The following is a 26,707-nucleotide window of genomic DNA, read 5'->3' as shown; positions in this document are numbered from 1 at the left end:
CCTTCCAAGTGTTTGCATATGATATCCTTAATTACCTGCTCCATTATCTTCCCTGCTTCCATTATAATCCAGTCCCCTTTCTCCCCCAACCTTATGTCTCAGTCCCAGCTGCTAACAAATGCAGGCTGGAGCTGCAAGTGCATGTGCGCTTGAAACGCAACCCCCACCTTTTCCATTATTTTCAATGGGAAAATTGACCTCGCATAACACGTTTTCACTTAGTACGATCATTTTCTGAAAGGTATCTACCGTGTTAAATGAGGAATTACCGTACTGGCCATAGGGAGTTCAGTACCAACAACATCCTGCGTCAACGCCACCTGTTTCTATACCATTGGTCTACCAGGCAGTATCACACCTGCTCTGCCTCTCCATTCCCTGTACCCTAATAATTCAAGAGCATTGGTGTGGACTCTGTCTTCAGCACTGACTGTATCTTTGCTGCAGGCTTGATCTTTGGAGTCTGTATTGACTTCAGCTATAAGGACTGATGTTTGCTTTGGGACCGAGTGGAACTGTGATGTCTATTTCAGTACTAAAAGCAGCAACTTCTCCTTCAGTCTTGATACTGACACAATCTCATTTTTTAGATGAGGCTAGTTGCTTGCTTGCCGTATGGGGGTGGCTCCTCCATTACAACTGGATAACTTCTGGAGGCTTGTCGAGATCAGGGATGACATCATCTTTTTTGCTTTCCAAGCAATTCTGAATTCTGTATTTCAAATCACCATTAGTATCAAGATTGGTGCCATTACCGCAGTAGGGATAGGGCTTCCTGGCCTACTACTTAGAGTGTGTCTAGACTACACGGCTCCATCGACGGAGCCATGTAGATGAGTTCACTAGACGTAGCAAAATGAAGTGGCGATTTAAATAATCGCTGCTTCATTTACATTAAAATGGCCGCCGCGCTGTGCCGATCAACTGATTGTCAGCACAGCACGGTAGTCTAGACAGGGATCAGTCCACCCCAGAACCCTTTGTTGTCAGATCCTGTAAGCTTCGTTTCGTGAGGCATAAAGGATCTGACGATAAAGGATTCTGGAGTGGGCTGATCCCCGTCTAGACTACCTGTGCCGACAATCAGCTGATCAGCATAGCGTGGTGGCTATTTTGATGTAAATGAAGCGGTGATTATTTAAATCGCTGCTTCATTTTGCTATGTCTAGTAAACTCACCTACATGGCTCCGTCGACGGAGCCATGTAGTCTAGACACACCCTTAGTGGCCAACAATGCTTTATGTCTATTCCCAGTGGCCCCCTTTGGAATGGTTCAACTTGTTCTGACTCTTTTATGCCAAAAGACAGAATTTCTTATGGCTGTATAACTTCTGTGATAAGAGTTAGCTTCAGGCCCTAATGCTAGGTGTTCAGTATACCTAGTTTTTCAAGCACAAGGTTGCCTTGAGGCCTCATCATAAATTTCTCTTTAAGGTGGTGTTACAATTTCATCTCAACTAGACAGTTTACTTGGCTATTTCTCTTTTCCCCTCAAACCTCATTTGAAAGTTGATGACCAGCATCTTTACTCTGTGGATGTGAGATGATGCTTGGCAATTTCATATAGAAAAAACTAAGCCATTTTGATCAACACCTTGTCTTTTTGTTTCCTTAGTTTGATCTCTTTCAATCCACAATCTCATCATGGACAGTTCGTTTGATTTATAATGGTTTCAGATAACTTGGACTCCACCTCAAAGTCCCAAACTCCTTTGATCACTTTTCACAATTATATTTTGATCTTGGACATTTGCCAGGCTACTATTTAGTCTTATGTACATACTTTTACCAAGTTTTATGCCGCCATATCTGATCAGATAAAAATTCTGGGAAGGCAATTTTCCAGTCACTCTTTAAGTAGAGTTACTCCAAGCCCAACCTCTTTCTGATAACTGATTGTGAGCCACCTGAATGGGCTACACATCTGCAACCATTGAAAGAAGCAAAGACTTACTGGTTGTAACTGTTGTTCTAGATATGGGGAGAGATGTGTCTCCCATGACCCACGTTGGGCCTTTCTGGATTGGAGTCTCAATTGTTGTCATTCTGTACAGTGGATCTAAGGCATGTCAGGGCATTGCTAACCTTAAATAGCATGGGGAGAGGCTCAAGCATGGGGAACACAAGTGCCAGCCCTAAGGGTGCTGCTAGGTAAAGTTCTCTAACTTTGGTGTGCTCAGCACAGGCAAACCTGAGACATGTGCAGATGCACATTCTGCTCTAAGAACAAGCATTTATAGAATAGATAACTGACTTTTTTCAGTAAAACTTGAAAAACTATATTCCTGACATTAGTAGCCTATTATTGTTTCTTTTGTTTCCTATAATTATTTTGAGGGCAGTGCATTAATTTTATTCAATTCAAGATATTTGTTATGCAACATTAAATGGCTTCACTAGTGAAATTTTAAGTCTTCCTACCCAAGAGTTGTACTTGTTGATTTTTTTTTTTAATATAGATCAACTACAGAGGTGTTAATTTTGAGTCATGTTACTAGGTGGCAACACCTATTTCTGTTAGGAATTAGATTACTAAGAGCAGTGCTTCTCTTGCATGACTATTCAGCTATATTTACGTTTTATGTTTTTAAATGTTTGTGGAAGCTTTTATAAAAAAAATGCAGAAAACCCAATCATTGCAACACACAATAATATAGTTAATTAACTAGTTATTTCACTGTATGTGAAAATGAATTTACTTTATATATCCTCCCAAATGAGTAGCAAAATGCCCTGTTTACAATTACCATACTTATATATTTTTAAACATATTGGTTTCTAGTGGTTATAATTTCCTGGCCCCCAAAAAATCAGCAACAGGTGAATACGAAATGTGAAGGAAAGTCACTGAGTGGCAACAAACCTATCTTAATTTCATGTCACTTTAAATTTACCTAAATGTTTTATGAACAGAATATCTTTTAATTTTGTGGGTTTATTTTATACTGTTTAAGCCAACATTAGAGGAGAAATTCATCCACAGTATCTTTTCATGTACCCTTGTGACTTCAAATTAAGTAAAATATAGGAGCAGTTGTTTGTAGTAGACCAAGTAGACTTTTTTAAATAGGTCTTCTGAACACATAGTGGCCAAAATCATGATTAACCTGATGTGTCTTTTGTTTCCAATTGCAGGATATGACAAAGCAGCCAAGATTGCCAAAACAGCACACAAAGAAGGGACAACACTAAAAGAAGCAGCTATTAAGCTTGGATTTCTTACAGCAGAACAATTTGATCAGTGGGTGAAACCTAAAGATATGTTAGGTCCTCAGTAATTTTAACAAGTGTACTTTAACAGAAAATAATTAAATTGCATAAAACAATTTTTTGCAGCTTACTTTGTTTTTCATGGCCATGTGTATCAGGATTTGAAGTGCTTTTCCATATGGAGCATGGGGTTATATTAGGAAATTGTTGTACTATAATAAATATACAGCAGTCAACCTTTTCCAAAAAGACTGATTCATCCACTTGGATCTCATTGCTGGGTGGCAGGGGTCTCCCCAGGAGTTGGGCCAGGAGCACACTGGCTGCCTGCTTGCCGGCAGGGACTACTGAATAGTCACGTAACTGCTAAAATTTGATGTGGTTATATGACTATTCAGTTACACTTTAACATCCCTAGTATTGAGTCAATGTTCAGTCGTAAACTTTTGATAGAACAACTATAACATTTTGGTCAGAGTTACAAGCATTTCACAGTTACCAACAACCTCCATTCATGGAGTGTTAGTAGCTCTGTACTTCTGTTTTATTCAGACTGATGAAGTTCCAGGAGATTTCAAACTACTACATGCTCACAGCTGACTTGCTGAAAACGTTAGTGCTTTTTTTATTTTTAAACAATGTCCATACATGTTCTCCACTAAGCAGTTTGCCTTCCTTCACGCAGCCAAGCATCATCAATGATGGCCCTGGGCTTTTTTTGCGGGGTTGTTGGGTTGTTTTTTTTTGGCAATTACAAATGTTCTTTTATTCTAAATTTCTTTTACTCTAAATTACTGATATCTGCTATATGTTAATCTTTTTGAAAGGGATTTGTTAATGTTGTAAAACATTTGTGTTGAAAACCAAGAAGCCAGGATACTATGTGACGCCACTAGACACGCCAGAGGTGCTCCACCAGGGCTTTTGCAGTTGTACGGTGGAGACTTACAGTAGTGCTGCCACTTGAGGAGAGGAGCTCAGTGGGGAAGCTGATGCCCCTTCCCCCTCCCAGAGCTCCCCTGGTCCAGCAAACTCTCTGGTACTGTACCAGTCAGATCCTGAGGATGCCAGAGGGAGGTCCAACCTGTATCTGGGTCCCCTATGATCTCTGAATTAGAACTATTAGAACCATGAAGTTCTTCAAGTGCTGTCCCTGTGGGTATTCCACTTAACATTTTGGTGTGCCCATATGCTTGTAGCCAGAAATTTAATGTAGTTGTGCCCAGCTGGGCTGCACATGGACAAACCCCATTTTGCACTGCCCCAGGCATGTAAATGATCCCAATCCCCCTCCCCCCATTCCCTCTTCCTTCTTTACTGCCATTGGCTCAAGTTAGCGCATTCAGCAGTGAGATGCAGCTATTACGATTCTCATTTTTCTTCCCTTATTTACCTGTTAGTTTTCATTGAAATTCCACATCTTTTTTTTCTTTCCCTGTCTCCTCCACCCAAAAAAAATCCTTATAGCACTTTAAAGCTTTAGCGCAACAATATTGTCTTGAAAAATTATCAGCATAGTAACTTGCCAGTGTATGAAAGTATTGTTTCATTTACTCTATTGACTGGGGCAGCTCTATAACCATATCTTTCTCCATACAACTGAGAGACTATTCTGGGTCATGCCTGACTTCCCCAGGCTTTAAAGGTGTTGTTACTTACCAGCTATCAATACCATATTCAGATATCCACTCTCAATGGCTTGGTCTATACTGCTGCTTTTTTTCGGAAAAATCTATGCAGAATGCGCTCTTTCCCTACCCCTTCAAACTCCCCCCCCCCCCCCCCCTCAGCTGCTGGAGAGGGTCTGAGGCTGCCCTGGCTCTCCTCCGCCTCCCCCCCACCGACAGTGGCTGGGGAGGGCCTGGCCCCAAAGCTGTCCTGGCTATTGCCCCTCCCAGGGCCGGCCTTAGGCCGATTCCCCTGAATTGGACCCCTGCGCCCTGAGCCCAGAAACATGGGCGGCGAGTTACATGGGCTCGTAGTCCAATATTCAGAGCCAGGGGCCCTGCTCCACCAATATGTGGAGCTGGGTCTCCCCCAGCCCTGCCTGGAGCGGCCTCCCTCCCCCGCACGTCCTCCCACCCCAGCGCGTCCCCCCCTGACCCCAGCCCGTCCGTGCCGTGCACAGCTTTAAGTCCGGTTCCCCCTTGCTGACTGCTGCTGCCATGTGCGGCGTTTGCAGGTGAGTGGGGAGGACACCTGGGTGTGACGTGATGTCACGACCCGGGACTTTAAAACTGCTTGGCACCATGTTGTGCCACTCAGCCTAGCTCTGGGTTTGGAGTACGGGGCCTGAGGGCAGACTCCGGCCCCGGCCCCGCAAAGTGGAAGGCAGAAGGTAAGGTGAGGAGGGGGAGGGGGAGGAAGGGGCTTGTGCGGAGGGGGAGGGGGAAGAAAGGGGAAGGCACCAAGAGACAGGGTGGAGGAGAGACAAATGCCGGGGGGCCAAGTGCAGACAATAAGGAAAAGGGCAGGAGGGGAGGTGTCAGTGGGAGGGGGGACAGGGTGATGCTGGGAGAGGAGAGGGTAAGGGCATTGGGGTCTAGAGGGAGGAAGGGAGGTGCTGGGAAAAGGCTTGAAAGAAGGGTGGGCATGAGAAAGGTGGAGATGGAGCAAATCATGTGTGAGAGCACAGAGGGGAATGAGGGAAATGGGGGCAGAGAGTGGTGAGGGAGTGAGCATCAGGGAAAAAGAGGGCAAAGGGGGCGGGGCAGTGAGGGAAGGGGGAGGCACCAGGAGGGTGCAGGGCTAAGGGAAGATGCAGGTGCCAGGGGATTCCGGGGGTGAAGCAGAAGGGCAGACACCTGCAGGGAGGGACCAGCACCAGAGGAGAGAGGCAGAACGGGTGTGTAGAGGGAGGTGTTAGAAGAGCGGATGAGGAGGGGTAGCTCATATGATCAGAGTGGGGCTACTGTAGGAGTGGGCACGGGACAGAGAAGGGCTGGTGGAGGGGGGCAGGTTGCAGGAGGGCTGAGGGCAGGGAGAAGGGCAGGAGTCAGGACAGCAGAGGAGGGTGAGGAGTTGGGGGGCAGCAGGCACCAGGGGAGCTGATGGAGCAAGGAGAGGAGACCTGGCAGCAGAGAGAAAAGGTAAAGGTTTATAAAATATTTATAAATAACTTGGGTGCCACAGTGGCACATCCAAATAAGCTACATGAACTCAGTACTGATGCACAACACAATTCATTCTGCTCATGGGAGGAAACTTTTAGGCTATGTCTACACTGGCGGCTTCTTGCGCAAGGGTTTTTGTGCAAGACATCCACACTGCAATATGCGATCTGCTTTTGTGCAAGAGCATCCATGGCAGTGTGGACGATCTCTTGCTCAAGAAAGCTCCAATGGCCCTTTTAGCCATAGGGGTTTCTTGCGTAAGAAATCCCTGCTGAGCATCCACACTGCCCTCTTGCGCAAGAGAGCTTACACCTTTTAGAGAAGAGCGTAGCTCTTGTGCAAGGCACCCTGGGGGTGGTGGTGTGTGTGTTAGCTATCTGCGGGGCTTTGCGGAGGAGTTAGCTGGGGTTTATTGCGTGCGTGTTTTTGTTTTGTCCCCCCCCCCCCCCCCCAACAAAAAAATTGCTGGGCCCCCTGTTGAAACTTGTGATTTTTTTTTCTCAACTAAAATTACTGCAGGCCCTCATAGAAATTGTTTGAATCAGGCCCCACACTTCCTAAAGCCAGGCCAGGCCCCTCCCCTGCCGCCTTGCCCCTGTGCCCCTCCAGTCCTGGCACTCCCCTTGGCTGCTGGGAGGCAGGAGTCCTGTCTCTACTCCTCCCCCCTCCATATCTACCCCATCCTCCCCTGGCAGCCCTATTTCTCTTCTTGCTTTCCCCTCCCCCTTTGCCATAGAGGATGGGGAGGCAGGCTTGGCCTGATCATGAAGTGAACTGAGGTGACAGGCTCAGGTGCCAGACGTGGGGTGGGAGGAGCGCCACTAGGACCTAGAGTGTAGAAAATTGTGTCTAGTGCTGGTGCCTATGTATTCTCTCTGCTCTGTATGCACAGTACCATGGCAGTAGAACAGGAAGGCAGAATTGAGACCTTTCAAAGGTTTGGCCTGGCCAAGGGGGGGGGGGGGGGGGCGTCATTCTAGCTCCCTGCCTCAGGTGCCAAAATGTTGTGGGCCGGCCCTGTGGGGAGGGGAGGCCCAGGCCCGCCCGTCCCCTGGGGGAAGAAGGGGGTGTTGGACTGGGCTGAAGCTGCATTGTGGCAGATCCGACGGGCGGCCGCGTGGCTTGGTCCGACCCCCCCCCGAGAGGCGGGAGGCCGTAGGTCTGGAGTACCCAGGGGTACCTGCCTGCCCTCGGAGCCACGTGACTCGCGGCTCCACACCCCGTTCTCCGGCACGCGGGAGAGGTCACATGCCTGTGACTTGGAGGGTGGGGGGAGGGAGGAGGCAGAGGGATGCATGACGTCACTGAACGACGGCTGTTTTACATGGAGACGGGTGTTTCATTATTGGCGGCTTCAGGTCGCTCCCTGGGCGCTGCGACCGGGACGCCGGGTGAATGCGCTACGGGCGAAGGCTCCGCCCTCCCCAATACTGGCGCCCAGCCCCCGCGGCTCCTGGGCTACCCGGCCGAAGGGCGCCGGGGCGCTGCGCTTGGAGAACTGTTCAGCGGGCGAAGGGCGACTGGACCTTTAAGCTTCACCCCCACAGCCAGGGCCAATCGCCGCTCCCTCGCGGCTTCCTCGGCCGGGCGGAAGAGCGGCGGCGGGTCTTTCTTTCATTACTTCCGCCCTCACGCGGGCGTGTCCCGCCCTTGCGCGCTCGGATTGGCTGACGGCTCACGCGTCACTCGCGCCGGCGCAGAGCGAACCGGGGTTGGCGGCGGAGCGGAGCGTTTCCGGGTTGGAGGAGCCGCCGCTTGTGTCTGTCCCGTTGTGAGGCCGCCGCGATGAATCGATTCTTCGGGAAATCGAAGCCGAAAGTGCCGCCGCCGAACCTGACGGATTGTATCGGGACGGTGAGTGGGGGGGGGCCGGGTCACCCCACCCGTGTTCGCGTCACTAGGGCGCCCCCGCCCCGCCCGCTGTTGCCGTCCGGCCCTTTGCGTGTCACTCGCTAGCCGCGCGCAGCGACCCCCGTAGAGCGGCAACACCCGCTCCCGCGACAGCCCCGCCTAGCGAGAGACCCGCCCCGCCCCGCCCGGGAATCCCGGCCAGCCGCCACGCCTAGGGAGTCGCCCCGAGAGAGAGGCCCAGCGCCCCTCCCCCCGCAGAGGGAGCCCGAGAGCCACGGAGAGGGGGCACCAGGGCTGTGAGGAGACCGAGACCTGGGAGCTGTGGAGAGAGCGGCTGAGGGCAACCAGCCCCCCCCCGTTCCGAGGCACACAAGCAGGCCTGAGGATGGGGGAGAGGAGCAAAGGGCGTAGTTGCCCTGGATTTTGCTAATTCAAAGAGGCCCAGTGCTCCCAGTTGCTGCCATTGCTACTGCAGTGGCCAAAGCCCTGGGCTCTTGAATCACCATCCACTTCCCCCCCCCTCCACTCTCCCCTTTGCCCCATATTGTTCTGAGGTCTGGGGAGGGGCATAATTAGCTGCTCCATTCTTTCTGTCTAAGGCTCTGCCCCTTCAGGGAGCATGGAGCCCAGACCTCTTTGCACCTTGTCCAGGGGGTTGTGGAGGCTGTCCGCTCCCTTGCACACAACTACACCTATAGAGGTGGAGACACCCGGGAGATGTGCAGTGACACCCAGAGAAAGGTATAAACACCTCCTAGCTATACTTACATACACATGGAAAATGCCCTTAGAGCCTTACTACATATGTGTTTCCTCTCTTTCTTGTTAGTGACTCTATTCATCCTCCCAAAGAATGTCACTCCCCCCTTTCTTTATTTTTTCTCTCATAACCCTTGCCAATCTCAAACAGCACATTGTGGAAAAGCAGGACTGGGACCAATGGGAAGCACATACTATGCAATTCAAATGATAGGCAAGTCATATGAATCCATCCTCAGGCTGGTAAAGAATTACCTTGTTCTTAGCAAAAATCTGCCACAAATGAGCTTACTGCAAAGCAGAGTAGAAGCATATGCAGATGAGAGAGGCTTGTTTAATTGTCCTTTAAATATGCACAAGTTGAGAAATATTAATAGAACAGTCAAATATGCAGTTGAGTGTCTGACTAGTTTGTTTTTTGGGAAGACTTTTAGATCAGGTTACATGAGATGGTTCTTTTGGCCTTTAAAATCTATGAAAGGAAAACTTTCTGAAGACTTGTGATTTGAGGAGCATCCCTTTTCATGATGTGTTAAATAGTTAAAAGGTAAAGAACAAAATATGGTACTTTGAGGTGTATGGCTGACTTGTATCCAGATTCAAATTGTGCAGCGTTTACGTTTTAAGTTGACAGTGAAATCTAAATATGAACTGAAACTACAGTCGGTCCCCGAGTTGTGAATGATCGAGTTACGACCGTTCACATTTACGACCAACGCTCCCATGGAGTGGTCACAAAGGCAGTCCCCGAGTTATGAACATGACTCGCGCTTACGAACAGCGCGGTAACTATGTAACTTAGTGGGGTCTGAGTTACGAACAAATCGAGTTACGGCCAAATGTTCGAGTTACGGCCAACTCGGAGAGGCTGTATTACAAAACTAGTTAACTGTTTTCTGGAGTCTGCAGACAGTCTGAAACAACTCTTGTAAACCGCTCCATTCATCTCAATAGATTTACATTTTTAGATGAACATAATTCATTGGGGAAAAGTGAACATGGTTTCTGTAAAGGAAAATCATGCCTCGCTAACATACTAGAATTGTTTGTGGGAGTCAATAAGCATGTGGACAAGAGGGATCCAGTGGATGTAGTGTACCTAGATTTCCAGAAAGCCTTTGGTTAGGGACCTTATCAACGGCTCTTAAGCAAAGTAAGATGTCATGGAATAAGAGGGAGAGTCTTCTAATGGATTGACAACTTATTAAAAGATAGGTAACAAAGGGTAGGTTTCAGACTAGAGAGTGATAACTAGTGGTATCCCTCAAGGGTCCGTACTGGGACCAGTCCTATTCAACATAGTCATAAATGGTCTGAAGAATGGGGTAAACAGTGAGGTAGAAAAATCTACATATCATACAAAACTGCTCAAGCAAACTGTGAAGAGCTTCAAAAGGATTACTAGGTGACTGGGCAACAAAATGGAAGGTGAATTTTAATGTTGATAAATGCAAAGTAATGCATATTGGAAATCATAATCCTGACTATCAGTACAAAATGATGGGGACTAAATTAGCTATCACTCCTCGAGAGAGAGAGATATCATGGAGTCCTTTTAGATAGTTCTCTGAAAACATTAATTCAATGAGTGAGCAGCAGCATTCTAAAAAGCAAACAGAATGTTAGGAGTGATTTAAAAGGGGGACAGAGAATAAGACAGAATATTTTATTGCCTCTATATAAATCCCTGCCATATGAGGAAAGATTAATAAAACTGGGAGTTTTCAGTTTGAAAAAGAGGAGACTAAAGAGAGAGGGATATGATAGAGTTCTATAAAATCATGACTGGTGTCAAGAAAGTGAATAAGGAAAAGTTATTTATTTGTTCCCGTAACACAAGAACTAGGGGTCACCAAATGAAATTAATAGATAGCGGGTTTAAAACAAACAAAAGAAAGTATTTCTTCACACAACAATGGAACTCCTTGCCAGAGGATGTTGTGAAGACCAGGACTTCAACTGGGTTCAAGAAAGAGCTAGATAAATTCATGGAGGATAGGTCCATCAACAGTTATTAGCCAGGATGGGTAGGAATATGTCAGAAGCTGGGAATAGAGGAGAGGGAGAGTGGGGCACCTGGCATTGGTCAGTGTCAGAGGACAGGATACTGGGCTAGATGGACCTTTGGTTTGACCCAGTATGGCCATTTTTATGTTCTTAATTATGATCCTATTAAAAACTCAACTGTGCCTAACATGCAATCACATCAACTGTGTGTGAAAATCAATAATAGTTACATGGACAAATAAACAAAAGAAAGTGATCATTGTGGTCAGTTCTCGGCATAACTCTTCCTACTGAGTGATGCTTCATACAATTACTAACTAAAAGTCCTTGGCCTGATTTTTCAGTGGTAGTCTGGATTTTCTGTAGAATTATTCTTTAAGTGGCAAATCTTCTCCAGTTTTGTAAACATTAATTTTCATAACAAGAGATGCCAAAATAAGGATAGACACAATGTAGTACCTTTTTAATTGGCCTCTAAGAGTCACTGTTCAGAGCAATCCACAGCAATGAAGATAATGTACACATGGGAGGTTCTTAAAATTATCTAATTCAATGCATATAAATATTTAAATTTTATCCTACCAACTTTGAGCATTCTTTTTATCATTTGGATAGTTTTAACTGCTGCTTCAATCCTTTTTATATGTTTGTTTATATGTACTTGTGTTTTGTTTCTTTTCTACTTGCTTAGTAATGTATAACAACTGAACAGGGGTCAGAAATAGGGGGATAGACTGTGAGGCTACAATTAGTGGCCATTGCTAAGATTTGTTAATAGTTGATATATGCTAATTAAGTCTATCCTTTTTCAATATAAAAAAATTCTTACTGTAGCACAAGCTACAAGTAATGCATTACATAACAATACTTACCAAATTCAATTATGCTATTACTTATAAAAAGAATGTAAATTATTGAGGGAGGAAATTCAGTGTTGTTAGATCAGGGTTCACCCCAAAACAGTTACTGAAAATGTAAGGGTATTTTCTCCTTTTCCTGGTACAGTATTTAATTTATTTTGGATGCTCCATCATTGTGTTAATATTATCTCCTATTTTATCATTAATTTTAGGTGAAACAACAGTAAGTAGTAGTTTACTTCAGACAGGTAGTCATAGTGCTTAGTTTGGGGTGCAAGAAGGCATAACTAGAATCTTAGATGTGCCATGAGAAACAAGTTTAATATATTGTGCTGGAATAAACTTGTAAGCTCTCACCATGGGTCTTTCCTCTGTAGATAAGTGCAGTGCCTCTGATTGTATCGTTCACTTGTACAATAAAGTAAATGATTTAATAATTAAACCAATTTTTGTAAGCGCAGTCACGCTTTCTACTTTTAAATGTAGACAAAGCCTCAGCGTCTTTTTAGTCCTTCTGTTATCCAGAATGATGTGCAGTGGATGGATGTTTAAGAGCTTTAGGACCCTTTGAGTCATTGCAAGACTCCATCAATATACAATATTTTATACAAATAGTGTACAATTTATTTCCTTTTTATTAATAAAACAGCTAGCATAATGGAAAGCTTAAAATAAATCTATGTGCCAGCTGTGTAACCAGGCATTTTGTGTTTAATATGGATAGAGCTGAGATTAACTGCTCTGCATAGAAAATACCCTGGCAACAGTATATTATCAATGTCTTCCTCCATGCTGGCATGTACTGCCTCTTTGTTTAGAGAAAATGGCTTCTAACAGAAGGATAAATGCATCAGAATTAAAATGTTGACATATGACCTATATTTACATATTACAAATTCAATCTGCAAATTTAATGTCCTACCAATGAGTGAAAATTGAGTATGTTTGTGTGCCCCTTTCTAGGAAAGATTCACAGAATGAAAAAATGTAAGCTTTCTTTGAGAGACTTCTCTGAACATATAACATCATAAGGGTTTGCTAAGAGAGTCTATTTTTTTAAATGAATTTTAGTAGCAGGAATCTGAGCCACCTTTGGTCATCTAATTGTCCTCTTCCAAAATCATTTTGACATTTGGATGTATAACAGCAACTCTTTGTGAGCACATTTTGCTTCCAGGACTACAAGTCCCTGGGAAAAACCTTGTGTAAGCAATGCGTTTTTTTTTGTCTGTCTTCCTTATACCAAAGGTGGATAGCAGAGCTGAGTCAATTGACAAGAAAATTAGCAGACTTGAAGCAGAGCTGGTGAAATATAAAGATCAAATGAAGAAAATGCGGGAGGGCCCCGCAAAGGTAAGAATCCTATTTGGTGTAATATGAGAAAGTGAAGTGACTCGCATTTTCAGTCTGTCCTGTAATGGAGTGATGTCATAACCAGTTCTCCAGGTTCTGAGAAGCATCATTAAAAGTGCTTCTTGCTATCTTGGGAGAGGGTGGCTACTATAAGCTTGTTTTTATTCTCATTTATTTCCCAAATCTGTGCCATATTGGCTTCTAGTCTTGAAATAAAGAGGCATTTTCATTATATTACTCTGTATAAAACTAATAAACGTGGCTACGAAGTCAAATACTCTTATTGCCTCCTTTTTATATGTACATCAGGCTATTATGGTAGGATTGATCCAGCACTCTCTAGACATTCAATCACACCAAGTTAGATTGGATCTTCCTCTGCACCAATTGCTGTCTCTCTTTTTATAGTTGTCATAGATTTCACTAATTTGAACATCTACTATGGGAAACATTAAAATGTCAGTAAAATGCTAAATATAAACTTTCTCAGCTTTTTTTTTTAACTGAGATGCAAATAAGTCTCTGTGATTTAGGGGTAAGAATGAAAATGGGACCAGTTGGCTTACTTTAAGTTTCTTTCAGTTTGTATACCAGCATGTGGAGAATAGTGATGTGGGGAGGGAGAAAGCAGAGAGTAAATGCAAGATCTTAGAAATGAAGTCTCTTAAACCAGAAGGCTTTTGGGGAGAAGGGAGTCTGAGTCCCTTTTCTTCCTTTCTCTCCTTCCTTTCCCTGCAGCTCTATGAGGTCAAATCTGTAAGGCAGACTCGTTGGTTCAGTTCCTTGTAGAGGAGGTTCAAAATCTTTCAGAAACAGAAGAGGAAACCCCATGAACTTGAGAAATGGGGCAAACAGCTAAAGGAAACAGCTGTTAATAAAGTTTAGTTCGTTTTGAAGTGGATGAAAATTCTTCATGCTTTAGTGAAATACTGATAGCACCACACAAAGCATTGTTTGGTTGATACTGATCTTTGAAATGTTTTTGGAAGGTCATGTCCAGAGAAATTTGCCATTTTTTGTGAGCATGTTCTGCTTTTTGGGTGTCTTTTTTTCCCTTTTATTTAAAAGGTAGTTCTATGGGTTTTCGTTATTACCGATATATAGATATGCTTGTTTGAATACTTTGAGTATTTGTTGTGCCCATTAACTGTTTAACACCTCTTAAAGTTTAGAAAAGGACTAAACTTTATGCATTTATGCATTAAGTATTGTAATAGTAAAATGCAGAGCAACTAAATTAACTTGGTTTTTACTAACATCTGGCTGTAACGTCTCTTTCAGAATATGGTTAAACAGAAGGCTTTGAGAGTGTTAAAGCAGAAGCGAATGTAAGTTTCAAACTCGCTTAATTCTTATTTAGTGAATTTTTTGTGAGGAAGGATTGGCATACTTTTCACTTCCTCTTCCATTTCTGTGCCATTTCTTGTGAGTATTCATGTAAACAAATTATGAAATGGCAGTCAGCTGTTATAAACATCCAGTTTTTTAAAGTATCAAAGCTAAAATTATTTTGGTTTTATCATGTCTGTGTATTATTTATATATAAGTATATGAATAGGTTTGATATTTGACATATTACATAACTTGTGGTATTGATACACCTTGAATTAAAACCAAATGACTGGTAGTTATACTTGAGTTGGTCTTACTTTTAGATCTATAGACCTAAACTACTACATGTTATATAAATAGCTACTTTATATGCATGAATCAGTATCACTGTAAATTCTTTATATGGCCCCATGGGTCTCACTGGTGTTCTTAACATTCCAGTTGGACCCAATCAGAACATTATATGGGATAACATACATTTCTCCCATATTGCTGTGCCATTAGTAAATAAAGCAAAATGCAGGACAATGTAGCACTTTAAAGACTAACAAGATGGTTTATTAGGTGATGAGCTTTCGTGGGCCAGACCCACTTCCTCAGATCAAATAGTGGAAGAAAATAGTCACAACCATATATACCAAAGGATACAATTAAAAAAAATGAACACATATGAAAAGCACAAATCACATTTCAGAACAGGAGGAGGATGCAGTGGGGGAGGAAGGAAGGAAGGTAAGTGGCTGTGAATTGATGATATTAGAGGTGGGGAGAGTGGGATGTCTGTGAGCTAATGGTATTAGAGGTGATAATTGGGGAAGCTATCTTGGTAATGGGTAAGATAGTTTGAGTATTTGTTCATTCTTTCCCGAAGAGTGTCAAATTTTAACATGAATGACAGTTCAGAGGATTCCCTTTCAAGTGCAGATGTAAAAGGTCTTTGTAGCAGAATGCAGGTGGTTAAGTCATTGAGAGAGTGTCCTTTCTGATTGAAATGGCAAGAAACTGTTTTCTCTTTGTGATCTTGTCTGATATCTGTTTTGTGATATCAGAAAAAAGAAAAAACAGCATTCCTATCCATAAAAAGGGAAATAAGAACAACCCGGGAAACTGCAGTCCAGTCAGTTTAATTTCTGTGCTAGGAAAGATAATGGAATAAGTAATTAAGGAATTAAGGAATTAATATGTAAACACCTGGAAGATAATAAAGTGATAGGTAACAGCCAGCATGGATTTGTAAAGAATTAATCATGTCAAACCAATCTGATAGCTTTCTTTGATAGGATAACAAGTCTTGTGGATAAGGGAGAAGTGGTGGATGTGGTATACCTAGACTTTAGTAAGGTGTTTGATACGATCTTGCAGGATCGTTCTGTTCAATATCTTCAGTGATTTAGATGATAGCATAGAGAGGATGCTTATTAAGTTTGCAGAAGATATGAAGCTGGGCGGGGTTGCAACTGCTTTGGAGACTAGGGTCATAATTCAAAATGATCTGGAAAAACTGGAGAGATGGTCTGAGATAAATAGGATGAAGTTTAATAAGGACCAATGCAAACTACTCTACTTAGGAAGGAACAATCCGTTCCACACATACAGAATGGGAAGCGACTGTCTAGGAAGGAGTACTGAAGAAAGGGATGTTGGGATCATAGTGGACCACAAGCTAAATATGAGTCAACAGTGTGACGCTGTTGCAAAAAAAGCAAACATGAGTCTGGGCTGCATTAACAGGAGTGTTGTGAGCAAGACACAACAGGAGTGTTGTAAGCGAGAAATCATTCTTCCGCTCTACTTTGCATTGATTAGGCCTCAATTGGAGTATTTTGTCTAGTTCTGGGCACTGCATCTCAGGAAGAATGTGGAGAAATTGGAGAAGGTCCAGAGAAGAGCAACAAGAATGAATAAAGATCTAGAGAACATGACCTGTGGAGGAAGACTGAAAGAATCAGGCTTGTTTAGTTTAGAAAGGAGAAGACTGAGAGGGGACATGATAGCAGTTTTCAGGTTTCTAAAAGAGTGTTACAAGGAGGAGGGAGAAAAATTGTTCTCCTTGGCCTCTGATGATAGGACAAGAAGCAATGGGCTTAAACTGCAGCAAGGGAGGCTTAGGTTGGACATTAGGGAAAACTTCCTAACTATCAGTGTGGTTAAGTACTACAATAAATTGTCTAGGGAGGTTGAGGAATCTCCATCACCGGGGATATTTAGGAACAGGTTGACATCTGTCAGGGATGATCTAGAATATTGTGATTGGTCTTGCCATGAGGGCGGGGGACTGGACTTAGTGATCTCTTGAGGTCCTTTCCAGTTCTAGTATTCTATGATTCTATAAATAAGTAAGATTTCCTTTTTTCTTTCCAAGTTTGAAAAGTACTGTTTGTTGCATGCCTTCTGAATTTCATTAGCGTTCTTTACAAATTGTATAATATACAGTAATGTTTTAAATACCGCATTTGCAATACTTTAACAGGTATGAACAACAGCGGGATAATCTGTCACAGCAGTCTTTTAATATGGAACAAGCCAATTACACCATACAGTCACTGAAGGACACAAAGACAACGGTATCAATACATTCATTTCAGATTTGCTTTATTTGCAAATGCTGTAGTGGTAGATACAAGCATGGTTTTTTACTCTATTCTAGGTTGATGCTATGAAACTTGGGGTGAAAGAAATGAAAAAGGCTTACAAGCAAGTCAAAATTGACCAAATTGAGGTGAGTGTTTGTACTACTTGCTACTAAACAATCCAATGATATGCTGTTGAAATGCTAAATAGTGACTCTTATTGTGTGCACAAAGTTTATTTGGAATTAAACATTCATAGAGATCATAGAACTTGAAGGAACCTTGAGAAATCATCAAGTCCAGTTCCCTGAACTTTTGTCAGGACTAAGCACCATCTAGACTATCCCTGACAGGTGTTTGTCTAACCTGCTCTTAAAAATCTGCAATAATGGTGATTCCATAACCTCCTAAGACAGTTTATTCCAGTGCTTAACATTGCTGCTGTGAGCTCTTGTGTTTTAAATGTCCTTCTAGCCCATTCTAGATGCTTCTGACCAATTAGAACATCCAACCATTTAATATAACTTTGCCATTGGTTTTGATTGGCATCATTTGCACTCTTGGAGGTTCAATGTCTTTTTTACAATGCAAAGAATCTATGAAGCATTCCATGAGACTTTCCACATTTGATATGAATATAAGTGAGGAAAAAAGAATGGTTCCTGTATTTACACACTACAGTTTAGTGTATGAAATGAAATTTTTTCTATTTTAATTTTGCTTTTTAATGTCTCATAACCCTCTACTGCAAGCTAACATTAGATTCTAAGTTTTAAAAAAAATCTTTAAATTCTCTCTGGCAAAATATAAAACAGCCTGATACGTTCAGAGATTTTGGTGCCAATTTCCCTTTGTCTATTCTAGTCCATCATTTATATTTTATTTAACAGCTGAGAGCCCAGTGTTGCATTAAATATATAATTAACACAATATTCTATTCTTAGAAGAATTTCAAATGGGATTTATAAATTAAAATGATGCAGCAAAGTAGCTTGTTCTGCAGTATTAGCTGCTGAGTCATTTCTAAATTTCAGTGTATAGTTCTAGTTGAATCAGCTTGTAACTTGTGCATCTGGGACAAGTTTAACTTTTTTGTGACAACTGCAGGACATACAAGACCAATTGGAGGACATGATGGAAGAAGCCGGTGAAATCCAGGAAGCTCTGAGTCGTAGTTATGGAACACCAGAGATTGATGAAGATGATTTGGAGGCAGGTTAGTGAGTACAGATGGATTCAGTGGTATTTTAGTTGTGCTCCTGCAGAAACTGAACATTTTTTTCCAAGAAATTAACAGCTGATTATTATCTGAATTTGCAAGGGCAAAAGCACAAATTGGTATATTAAATAACTGACATTTATAGAATTCTGTGATCACTGAAGAAAAGAATCTTTTTCCATTAGGTTAATTTTAGCTTCTTTCTAGTGCTTTTATGTATCACTAATTGTCTCATGAAGTAACATCAATTTGTTTGACTCAGATATAGATAGTTAGAATCATAGAAAACTAGAACTGGAAGGGACCTCTAGAGGTCATCGAGTCCAGTCCTCTGCCCTCACAGCAGGACCCAGTGCCATCTAGATCACTCCAACCTTTTTACACCCAAGATCACTTTTTAAATGATAGAACAAGCCAAGATCTACCACCCCACCCCTTTCTTGAAGCCCCACCCTCGCTATTCTCCTCCTCTCCATCACTTGCTATCCCCAACCCTTATACTTCTGCTTCCCCCCCCCCCAATTCTTCTGTAGGAAGAGATTTTTCCAACATTTGGCCTGTCTAGACTGGACCAAATGTCAGAAAAAACCCTTGTTTTGGAAGCCCCCCCTTATTTTTCATGGAAAGAGGAATATAGAGGTGACCAAAAGATCATGTTTGCTCTTCCACTAAAAGAAGTGGAAGAACAAACGCATCCCTGGATGCAGAAGAGTTTTTCTGGGATATCTCCGGAATCCTGAAAAACTCCTGTAGTCTAGCTGTACCCTCGCTGGGTTGAGACAGGATGTGTAGGCTCTGGGGTGGTAATGAGGGATTTGGGTGTGGGAAGGGGTGAGAGGTGCAAGGTCTGGGAGGAAATCTGGATGCAGGAGGAGGTGGATAAGGGGACGCTGGCTCAGAGGGGGCTCCAGGCCGGCAGTGTTGGGATCAGATGTAGGGTTTTGGGCTACTAAGCAAGCCACAGACTTCTGGATGTGAGGGTTCAGGAATTTAGGTTGGGATATGTGAGAGGCTCAGGGCAGGGGGTTCCAGCGTATGATAGACTCAGATGTAGGGTCTGGGGAAAAGGGGAGTGCAGGAGTGTTACGATGTTGTGGCCAGATGGGGGCTTGGCCCCAATTGGGGGTTTGTTGGCTAGGCTTCATTTTTAAATACTATGTCAAACGCACAAAATTTCTCCATTGTCTTTATTTCTGAGAAGAGCAGGGAACCTGTTTTGAGTCAGGGGTCACTGACCCACAGAAAAGTCATTTGGGGCCACACAAGTGAGATGCAAAAAAACCCTCCTCCAACTCTCCCTCCTCCCCAAGCTTCACTAATGTGGCCCCAACTGTGTTGGTGGGAGCAGGGGACATAGTACTGGGGGAGGGTGCTAGTGGGTGCTTTGGCAGGGGACAGTGGGGACAGAGTTCTGTGGCTGGGGAGTGAGAACAGGGGGCAGGGAAGAGGGGGTGCAGAGATGGCAGGGAAGAGGGAATGGGGAGGGAAGAGGGAACAAGGGGCACAGGGAGGGCGGGGGGGTGGGGTGGCAGAGAGTCTCCTGTACCTGACTCCTCTAAGGATTCCCCTCCTCCCCCCCTGAGGGAAGCAGGCATGCGCCTGCCCCAGGGCCGACAACTCCCCCCCCCCCCCCGCAGCATGGGGAAATCCTCGCACGCACCTGCGCTGGGGCCGACTCACCCCTCCTCCAGGGCCGACTCACCCCTCCTCCAGGGCCGACACCCCCTCCTGCAGTGTGCCGAGCACACCACAGACCTGTGGGAGTGGAGCAGTGAGCAGACTTCTGGAACCCCCGGAAGTGGGGTGAAGCTGCAGGACTTCCTTCCACCCCGTGGGAAGCCGGCACTACCTCCATTGTTGCTGGAGGTAGGTAGTGGGGCTTCTCGGGGGTCGGAGGAAAATGCAGGGGGGCCCGAACACCTTGTGATCGACTGGTCGGTGACCACAGATCTAGACCATTCCTGATATATGTCTCTCTAACCTGCTCTTAAATATCTCCAGAGATGGAGATTCTACAACCTCTCTAGGCAACTTATTGCAGGGTTTAACCATGCTGACAGTTTTCCTAATGTCCAGCCTAAACCTCCCTTGTTGCAGTTTAAGCCCATTGCTTCTTGTCCTATCCTCAGAGGCCAAGGAGAACAACTTTCTCTCCTCCTCCCTGTGACACCCTTTAGATACCTGAAAACTGCTATACTGTCTCCACTCAGTCTTCTCCTTTCCAAGCTAAACAAGCCCAGTTCTTTCAGTCTTCCTTTATAGGCCATGGTCTCTAGATCTTTATTCATTCTTGTTGCTCTACTTTGGACCTTCTCCAATTTCTCAACATCTTTCTTGAAATGTGGTGCTGAGTAGTAGACACAATACTTCAATTGAGGCCCAATCAGCTCAGAGTAGAGCAAAAGAATGACTTCTCATGTCTTGCTCTCAACACTCCTGTTAATGCAGCCCAGACTCATGTTTGCTTTTTTTGCAACAGTCACACACTGTTGACTCAAATTTAGCTTGTAGTCCACTATGCTCCCTAGATCCCCTAGACAGTTGCTTCCCATTCTGTACGTGTGAATCAGATTTTCCTTCCTAAGTAGAGTACTTTGCATTTGTCCTTATTAAACTTTATCCTATTTACCTCAGACCATTTCTCCAGTTTATCCAGATCATTTTGAATTATGACCCTATTCTCCAAAGCAGTTGCAACCCTTCTCAGCTTTGTGTACCCTCTGCAAACTTAATAAGAGTATTCTCTGTGCCAATATGTAAATCGTTGTTGCTTCTGTATTGGGGCAACTTCCTACTCCCTCAGCTTTCTGAAGATGAATCCTTCCTGTGCTGTCAGACGTTTCTTAGTGCAGAAACAGTATTTCATCATCCCTGTCTATCCTGGGCTGCTTTTTGCATGCCCTCTGTACTGTGAAGCCCCATAAAGTTTTCCTTTTCAGAATACTATTTGATGAAGGGATTTTGTCAACCCCTTTTGCATGTTCCTCTAGCTGCCCTATGGCATATCTGCTAGTGCAGATGCTTTGGGGTTTTTTCATACCTCATTTCCCAGTAACTTTTTTTACACTTCTTTTTTCCTTGCCAAAGAAATCCCTTGCTTAATTTAATATCAATAATGTAATTCAATTTCAGAACTGGATGCCTTAGGTGATGAACTTTTAGTTGATGAAGACAGCTCCTATTTAGATGAGGCTGCATCTGCTCCAGCAATTCCAGAAGGCACTCCTACAGACGCAAAAAACAAGGTGGTCCTTTTTCCCTCTCATTTAGTAATTGTACAGTAAAATTTGTTCAGTCACCACAAAACTGATAAAGCTGTTGCTTCATGGAAGCCTTAAAGGTGGAGCAAAATTGAGCTTAGTATGCTTCAGGAGGCCTACTTTACAAACTAATATTGCCTTTCTGTGGTGGTAAATCTATTTTTCCCCGTAAGATAGCAACTGTGGTTAGCTGAAAGGGCTATCGTATCATTTTATATGTTTTTTGCAAGTAAATCTGAGTATTTGCATTTCAAGCATTTCTCATGCTTTTCTAACTTTTGTACATGGCTTTTGTATGTAAGTATGTGTCATGTCAGCTGACTGTTAAATTTTCACTTTTTTGGGCTATAACAAAATTGGTAAGTGATATTGGCGGCAGAAAATACTGATGCTCCTATTTGGTTTTGTAACTCCCAGCTTTAAAGGAATCTTAGATTGATACATAATTTATTCTTTTTCCCCCCATAGGATGGTATATTGGTGGATGAATTTGGACTGCCACAGATCCCTGCTACATAAACATGCATTTCTAGAGCACATTGGAAATGGCAGGTTACTACTTATAAATCAGATTAGGAAAACACTTTTTTAAATCCTGGAAAACTTGCCTTTTCAGTATAATATTAATATCACTACATCTTAAAATGCAGTACGAATGGCTCATGGTGTTTCTCTTCCTCGAAGAAAGTTGATATACTACTGACTTGTATATTGAAGGAGAACATTTGGCACAATTACTTCAGCAGATGGATTCAGTTTGCTAGGTTTTGATTCCCTTATCTTTTATGGAAGAAGTAATACATGAACAGTAGTGGTGGCTGTTAATAGTTGAGCTTTCTTTTGATTTGTAATATTTGTTTTCTGAAAAAAAACTAAGGCTATGTGACTGCTTACCTTCTGTAAGATAGCTTCCTTCTTACTGTACTGATTTGATAACAAATGGATGCTTTTTTAAAAACATTTCAGTTCAGAAACTTTCTTGATAATGTATTTGTAACTCTTAATTACAGCTGTAATAAACACATATAAAGGTTATCTTTAACCTTATGACATAAGCTATGCTATGGTATACACTTTTATCCTTTCGTGTGGTGTTTTTAGTGGTAGTTTTAACCTGTCCCTTGTCTCCATTAGTGCCATTCAACATTTGAGCATGGGCCCTCCCTTAACATGCTTGGTCTAAAACTTGAAATTGGTCATGATCATCTTCTCTAGCCTTTCATGTATTTCCCTCTTAGATTTACAAAATAACATTTCTGTAAGACCATTGCTAGTGCTGTGCTTTTCTTCTTGTCACTAGTCAGGGCATTACTGCTTTCTCTCTGACCACCATTGCTCTGTAGATTTTCTATGACCGTTTTTTTGCTGGACAAGATCACCATCTCCCTTCTTTTGGACCCATTGGCCAGAAGAGTGAGAATACTCCCAAACTTGGGTCTCTTCTACTGAAGATTGTATTGCCAGATCTTGTAGCAGACTCTTTCAGAACTGTCTGTGGCCCAAATCGTTTTCCATTTTTATCAGGAATGAAGTGTACAAATGTTGTACAGAAACTGAAAGTTATTTATGATTAATAAAGATATTTTTCCAATACATTTTTAGAATACATCCCTCCTTAATTGTAATCAGCAGTATGGTTAGAAGAAGAAAGCATATTCATATGTAATCAAAAATACAAAATAATTTACTTGTAATTTTAGTTCTTGCTAGTACGTTTTTCTTCAGCTTAAGAAGCTAGATGTTGTTAATAAAAAGTCCTAGAACTGTTAGCTGGTTGCAAACAGAGAGGCCTCAATTAGTAGACTTGTTCGTTGGAGAAATGTTGCCTGGAAAATAGTTTACACATGTGGTGCTTTCTTCCCATAAAAGAAACTGACGGCAAAGAAAAGAATTAGTTGCAGTACACATACCGTTCCTAAATCTAAGTGGTGATGAACATAGCTAAGTAACCAGTATAAAGCATAACTTAAAACTGTAAAATGTAAAATTTCCAAGATAATAATGATGGAAACTGGCTTTTAGATGAAATTATTTTGGACATGTATACAGCATTTTATGTAAATCATCTTTTATTAATTTAATTTACAGGAATTTAAATAAAACATTGTATTACAGGATTGATATTTTTAAACTACCCAGTGTGAAATCAAATATTTTACACAGATTGTGAGGTGATGACAAAAATTAGATATTTCCAAATCAGTGTAAATCTGTACTCTTGTCACATTAGTTGTTGGATAACCCTAGTTTATTGTGCGTAAGAACTATGTGGGGAGGGGAAAGCAAATAGTTTCATAGAATAATGCCCTTTGGATGTGTTTGGAGATTTTCTAAGTCCTTGAGACTTAAATCATAAATTAGAGAAAGGAAAGAGATATTAGGCCATAGAACCCATCTTCCCCCAATAGAGGACTCATGGGACAATAAATTGAAATTACAGGCAGTCCCCGAGTTATGCGGATCCGACTTATGTCGGATCCGCAGTTACGAACGGGGTTTGCTGCCCATCTCCCTGGTCTGCTAGAGACCAGCAGACCAGGGAGACGGGAAGCAAAGCCTCTGAGGACGCCGGCAGCGGGACAGCCGCAGCGCGTCTGGGCTGTCCGCTACCCGCGTGCTCCGTGGCTTTGCTCCACGTCTCCCCAGACCAGCAGACCAGGGAGACGGGGAGCAAAGCTGGGGAACACGTGGGCAGCGGACAGCCCAGACGCGCCGCGGCTGTCCTGCTGCCGGCGTGTTCTGCGCCTTTGCTCCCCGTCTCCCTTGTCTGGAGACCAGCAGACCAGGGAGACGTGGAGCAAAGCCGCAGAGGACCCGGGCGGTGGGACCGCGGTGCGTCTCAATCCCCTGCCCGCGTCTCCCTGATTTGCTGGGGGGGGGAACGCAGCTAGTACCCCCCCGCCCCCAGCAGTCCAGGCTTTTCTCCGGACGCCTGTGGTAGAGCAGCTGAGGTGCTGCCAGTTGGTCCTGCAGTGCTGCTCTGGGCACTACTGGACCAACCCGGCAGCACCCCAGCTGCTCTGCCCCAGGCGTCCCCAAGTCAGCTGCTGCTGAAACTGACCAGCGCTGACTACAGGAAGCCCAAGGCAGAGTTGCTCTGCCTCGGGCTTCCTGGAATCAACCGCTGATCAGTTTCAGCAGCAGCTGACTTGGGGACGCCTGGGGTTCTTAAGTTGAATATGTAAGTCGGAACTGGCGTCCAGATTCAGCCTGTTGAAACTGATCAGAGGCTGATTCCAGGAAGCCCGGGGCAGAACAACTCTGCCTTGGGCTTCCTGTAGTCAGCCGCTGCTCAGTTTCAGCAGCGGCTGAATCTGGACGCCAGTTCCGACTTACATACAGATTCAACATAAAAACAAACCTACAGTCCCTATCTTGTATGTAACCCGGGGACTGCCTGTATATATGATTGTTAGCTAAATATCCAATAATAATTTTTTACAGCCAGCAGATGGCAGACTTCTATTTAAGAGGCATTTTAGAAAGCATGGGACTCTGCAGAATTGAGAACTTACTAGTTTTGAAGTTAATAAACTAGAGTTGCTCTAACAATATAAAAACAATGAATATTTTGATGGAAAAACAATTCCAACAGAATGTTTAATTTTTGACCAGCTCTATTCATTACCATATTTATTACTAGAAGATTTACCAGGTGTTGTTTGGGTCTTCAACTCAAAGGTTTTTTTTTTTTATTATTTACATTCTTGTTCTGCGGTGGGGCTGGGAATGAGGGGCTCAGTATGCAGGGAGAGAGGACAGCTCTAGTCCTTTAACTACAGGAGCCTGGTGCCAGGTGGGAACTACCTGTCCATGGTTGTTGAGCAGCCACAGCCGAGGGAGGGGTGTATGTTCCCCAGCAGAGACACAGACACACAAGTAAACTCTCTGAAATATATAATAGTATTCCTTTCTCCACCTTTGCCCCTTACTGGCCCTATATAGTTATTGCTGGCCCCTCTCTGGCCCCTTCCTGCCTCTCTGTAGTCATTCTAAGGCAGGGCAGGGCAAGGCAAGATGCATACCGCAGGCCGAATCTGGCCAGCCTAACACTGAAATCTGGCCCACGGGCTGCATCTGGCCACTTTCTTTTAATATCCTGCTGCTCATGCCACTGAATTTCCAGGCAGTGGCAGAGGCAGCAGGATCCTACTTAAATGGCTCACTGTCGTGGCACTACACCCGCAGGGACTCGAGCCATGAGTCCTTTAAATAGCCACAGCAACTCCAGGTGGCTGTCAGGCAATGGGGTAGCAGCAGGACTAGGAGCTGTGTGCCCTTTGCTGTGTTTTTAATTCAAAGCCTCAGACAACTCTAGGGGGATGCTAGTTCCTAGCCCTACCCATTCCACTGGTGGATCTGGCCAGTGATCACATACCAAAATTCATTAAATGCCCCCCCAGCCTCCTGCAAAAATTGTCCCCCCACCCTCTCCGTTCCAAGGTATAACTCTCCCTCCTAATAAAAAAAAGGGAGGGGGCTGGTGGGAAGGATCAACCAAACTTTTACCTTGCTTTAAATTATGATGAGAGGAAGCTGCATACCAAATTTGGTGGTTCTAATTTTTTGGCTACATCTACACTGCCCTCTTGTGCAAAAAAATTGTAAATGAGGCAAAGTGTGGAATATCACTGTGCCTCATTTGCATAATGAATGATGCTCCATTTTTGCGCAAGAGGCTTTTGTGCAGAAAGGAGCTGTCTTCGTGGCTCCCTTCTGGGCAAAAACTCACTCGTGCGCAAGAGCCAGTCTTCCTGAAAAAATGCGGTTTTTGCTGGTTGTATCTAGTGTATTTCCTATAAATGCTGCAGGATCAGACTGCTTGGTGTTTTTCAGCAAGTATCCATTTGTTGTAGTTTTAGTTGTGAAATACTAATGGCAACATCATTTTCCCCCCTGTTGCTATGAAAACTACACCTAGTGGTGTAATCAGATTTCAATTACTGTTGTTACTACAAAGTATTTTTCTTGTCTGTTTATTTTGGAGCTGTTCAAAATAATGAAAGTGCCTGTTTCTTCTTGGCAGCAATAAATAAAAGTGTACAATTACATATTCCTGCCAATTTTTATAGAGCTCTCAATTTTCAAACTTACTAATGTATAATTTAGTACCTTTTCCCTCTCCTAGGCAGGTATATCTCTGCCTCCCTAAGACGGTGACTCTCTAGAACA

At 43.4% G+C, this 26,707-nt stretch overlaps 2 protein-coding genes across 3 annotated transcripts in view; both read left to right on the top strand.

The window, feature by feature from the left end:
* Window positions 1-3,327, top strand: part of FH (fumarate hydratase) — a 40,371-nt gene extending 37,044 nt beyond the window's left edge. For both annotated transcript variants that reach the window (XM_006134112.4, XM_075921630.1), the window contains exon 10: window positions 3,137-3,327. In XM_006134112.4, the coding sequence (XP_006134174.1) occupies window positions 3,137-3,279 (143 nt within the window). In that variant the 3' untranslated portion in view covers window positions 3,280-3,327. The remainder of the gene's footprint in view (window positions 1-3,136) is intronic.
* A 4,487-nt stretch (window positions 3,328-7,814) lies between these two features.
* On the top strand, window positions 7,815-23,652 carry CHMP5 (charged multivesicular body protein 5). Its single transcript, XM_075921629.1, has 8 exons — window positions 7,815-8,178; window positions 13,050-13,154; window positions 14,436-14,482; window positions 16,957-17,050; window positions 17,134-17,205; window positions 18,164-18,272; window positions 21,408-21,520; window positions 22,004-23,652. The coding sequence occupies exons 1-8, from the start codon at window positions 8,110-8,112 to the stop codon at window positions 22,052-22,054; spliced, it is 660 nt and encodes a 219-aa protein (XP_075777744.1). The 5' UTR covers window positions 7,815-8,109; the 3' UTR covers window positions 22,055-23,652.
* Window positions 23,653-26,707: the final 3,055 nt, after the last annotated feature.

Source organism: Pelodiscus sinensis, chromosome 2 (genome assembly GCF_049634645.1).
Source record: "Pelodiscus sinensis isolate JC-2024 chromosome 2, ASM4963464v1, whole genome shotgun sequence".
NCBI lineage: Eukaryota > Metazoa > Chordata > Testudines > Trionychidae > Pelodiscus > Pelodiscus sinensis.
Note: the sequence above shows the minus strand (reverse complement) of the source record. Positions and strands in the feature narration are given on the sequence as shown.

Bases quoted from the DNA above. Each gene is read 5' to 3' on its own strand.
- CHMP5 (XM_075921629.1), top strand. From the start codon at position 8,110: ATGAATCGATTCTTCGGGAAATCGAAGCCGAAAGTGCCGCCGCCGAAC. The intron at 14,483-16,956 runs GTAAGTTTCAAA...ATACTTTAACAG, and splicing joins GTGTTAAAGCAGAAGCGAAT to GTATGAACAACAGCGGGATA. The intron at 21,521-22,003 runs GTGGTCCTTTTT...TTCCCCCCATAG, and splicing joins CTACAGACGCAAAAAACAAG to GATGGTATATTGGTGGATGA.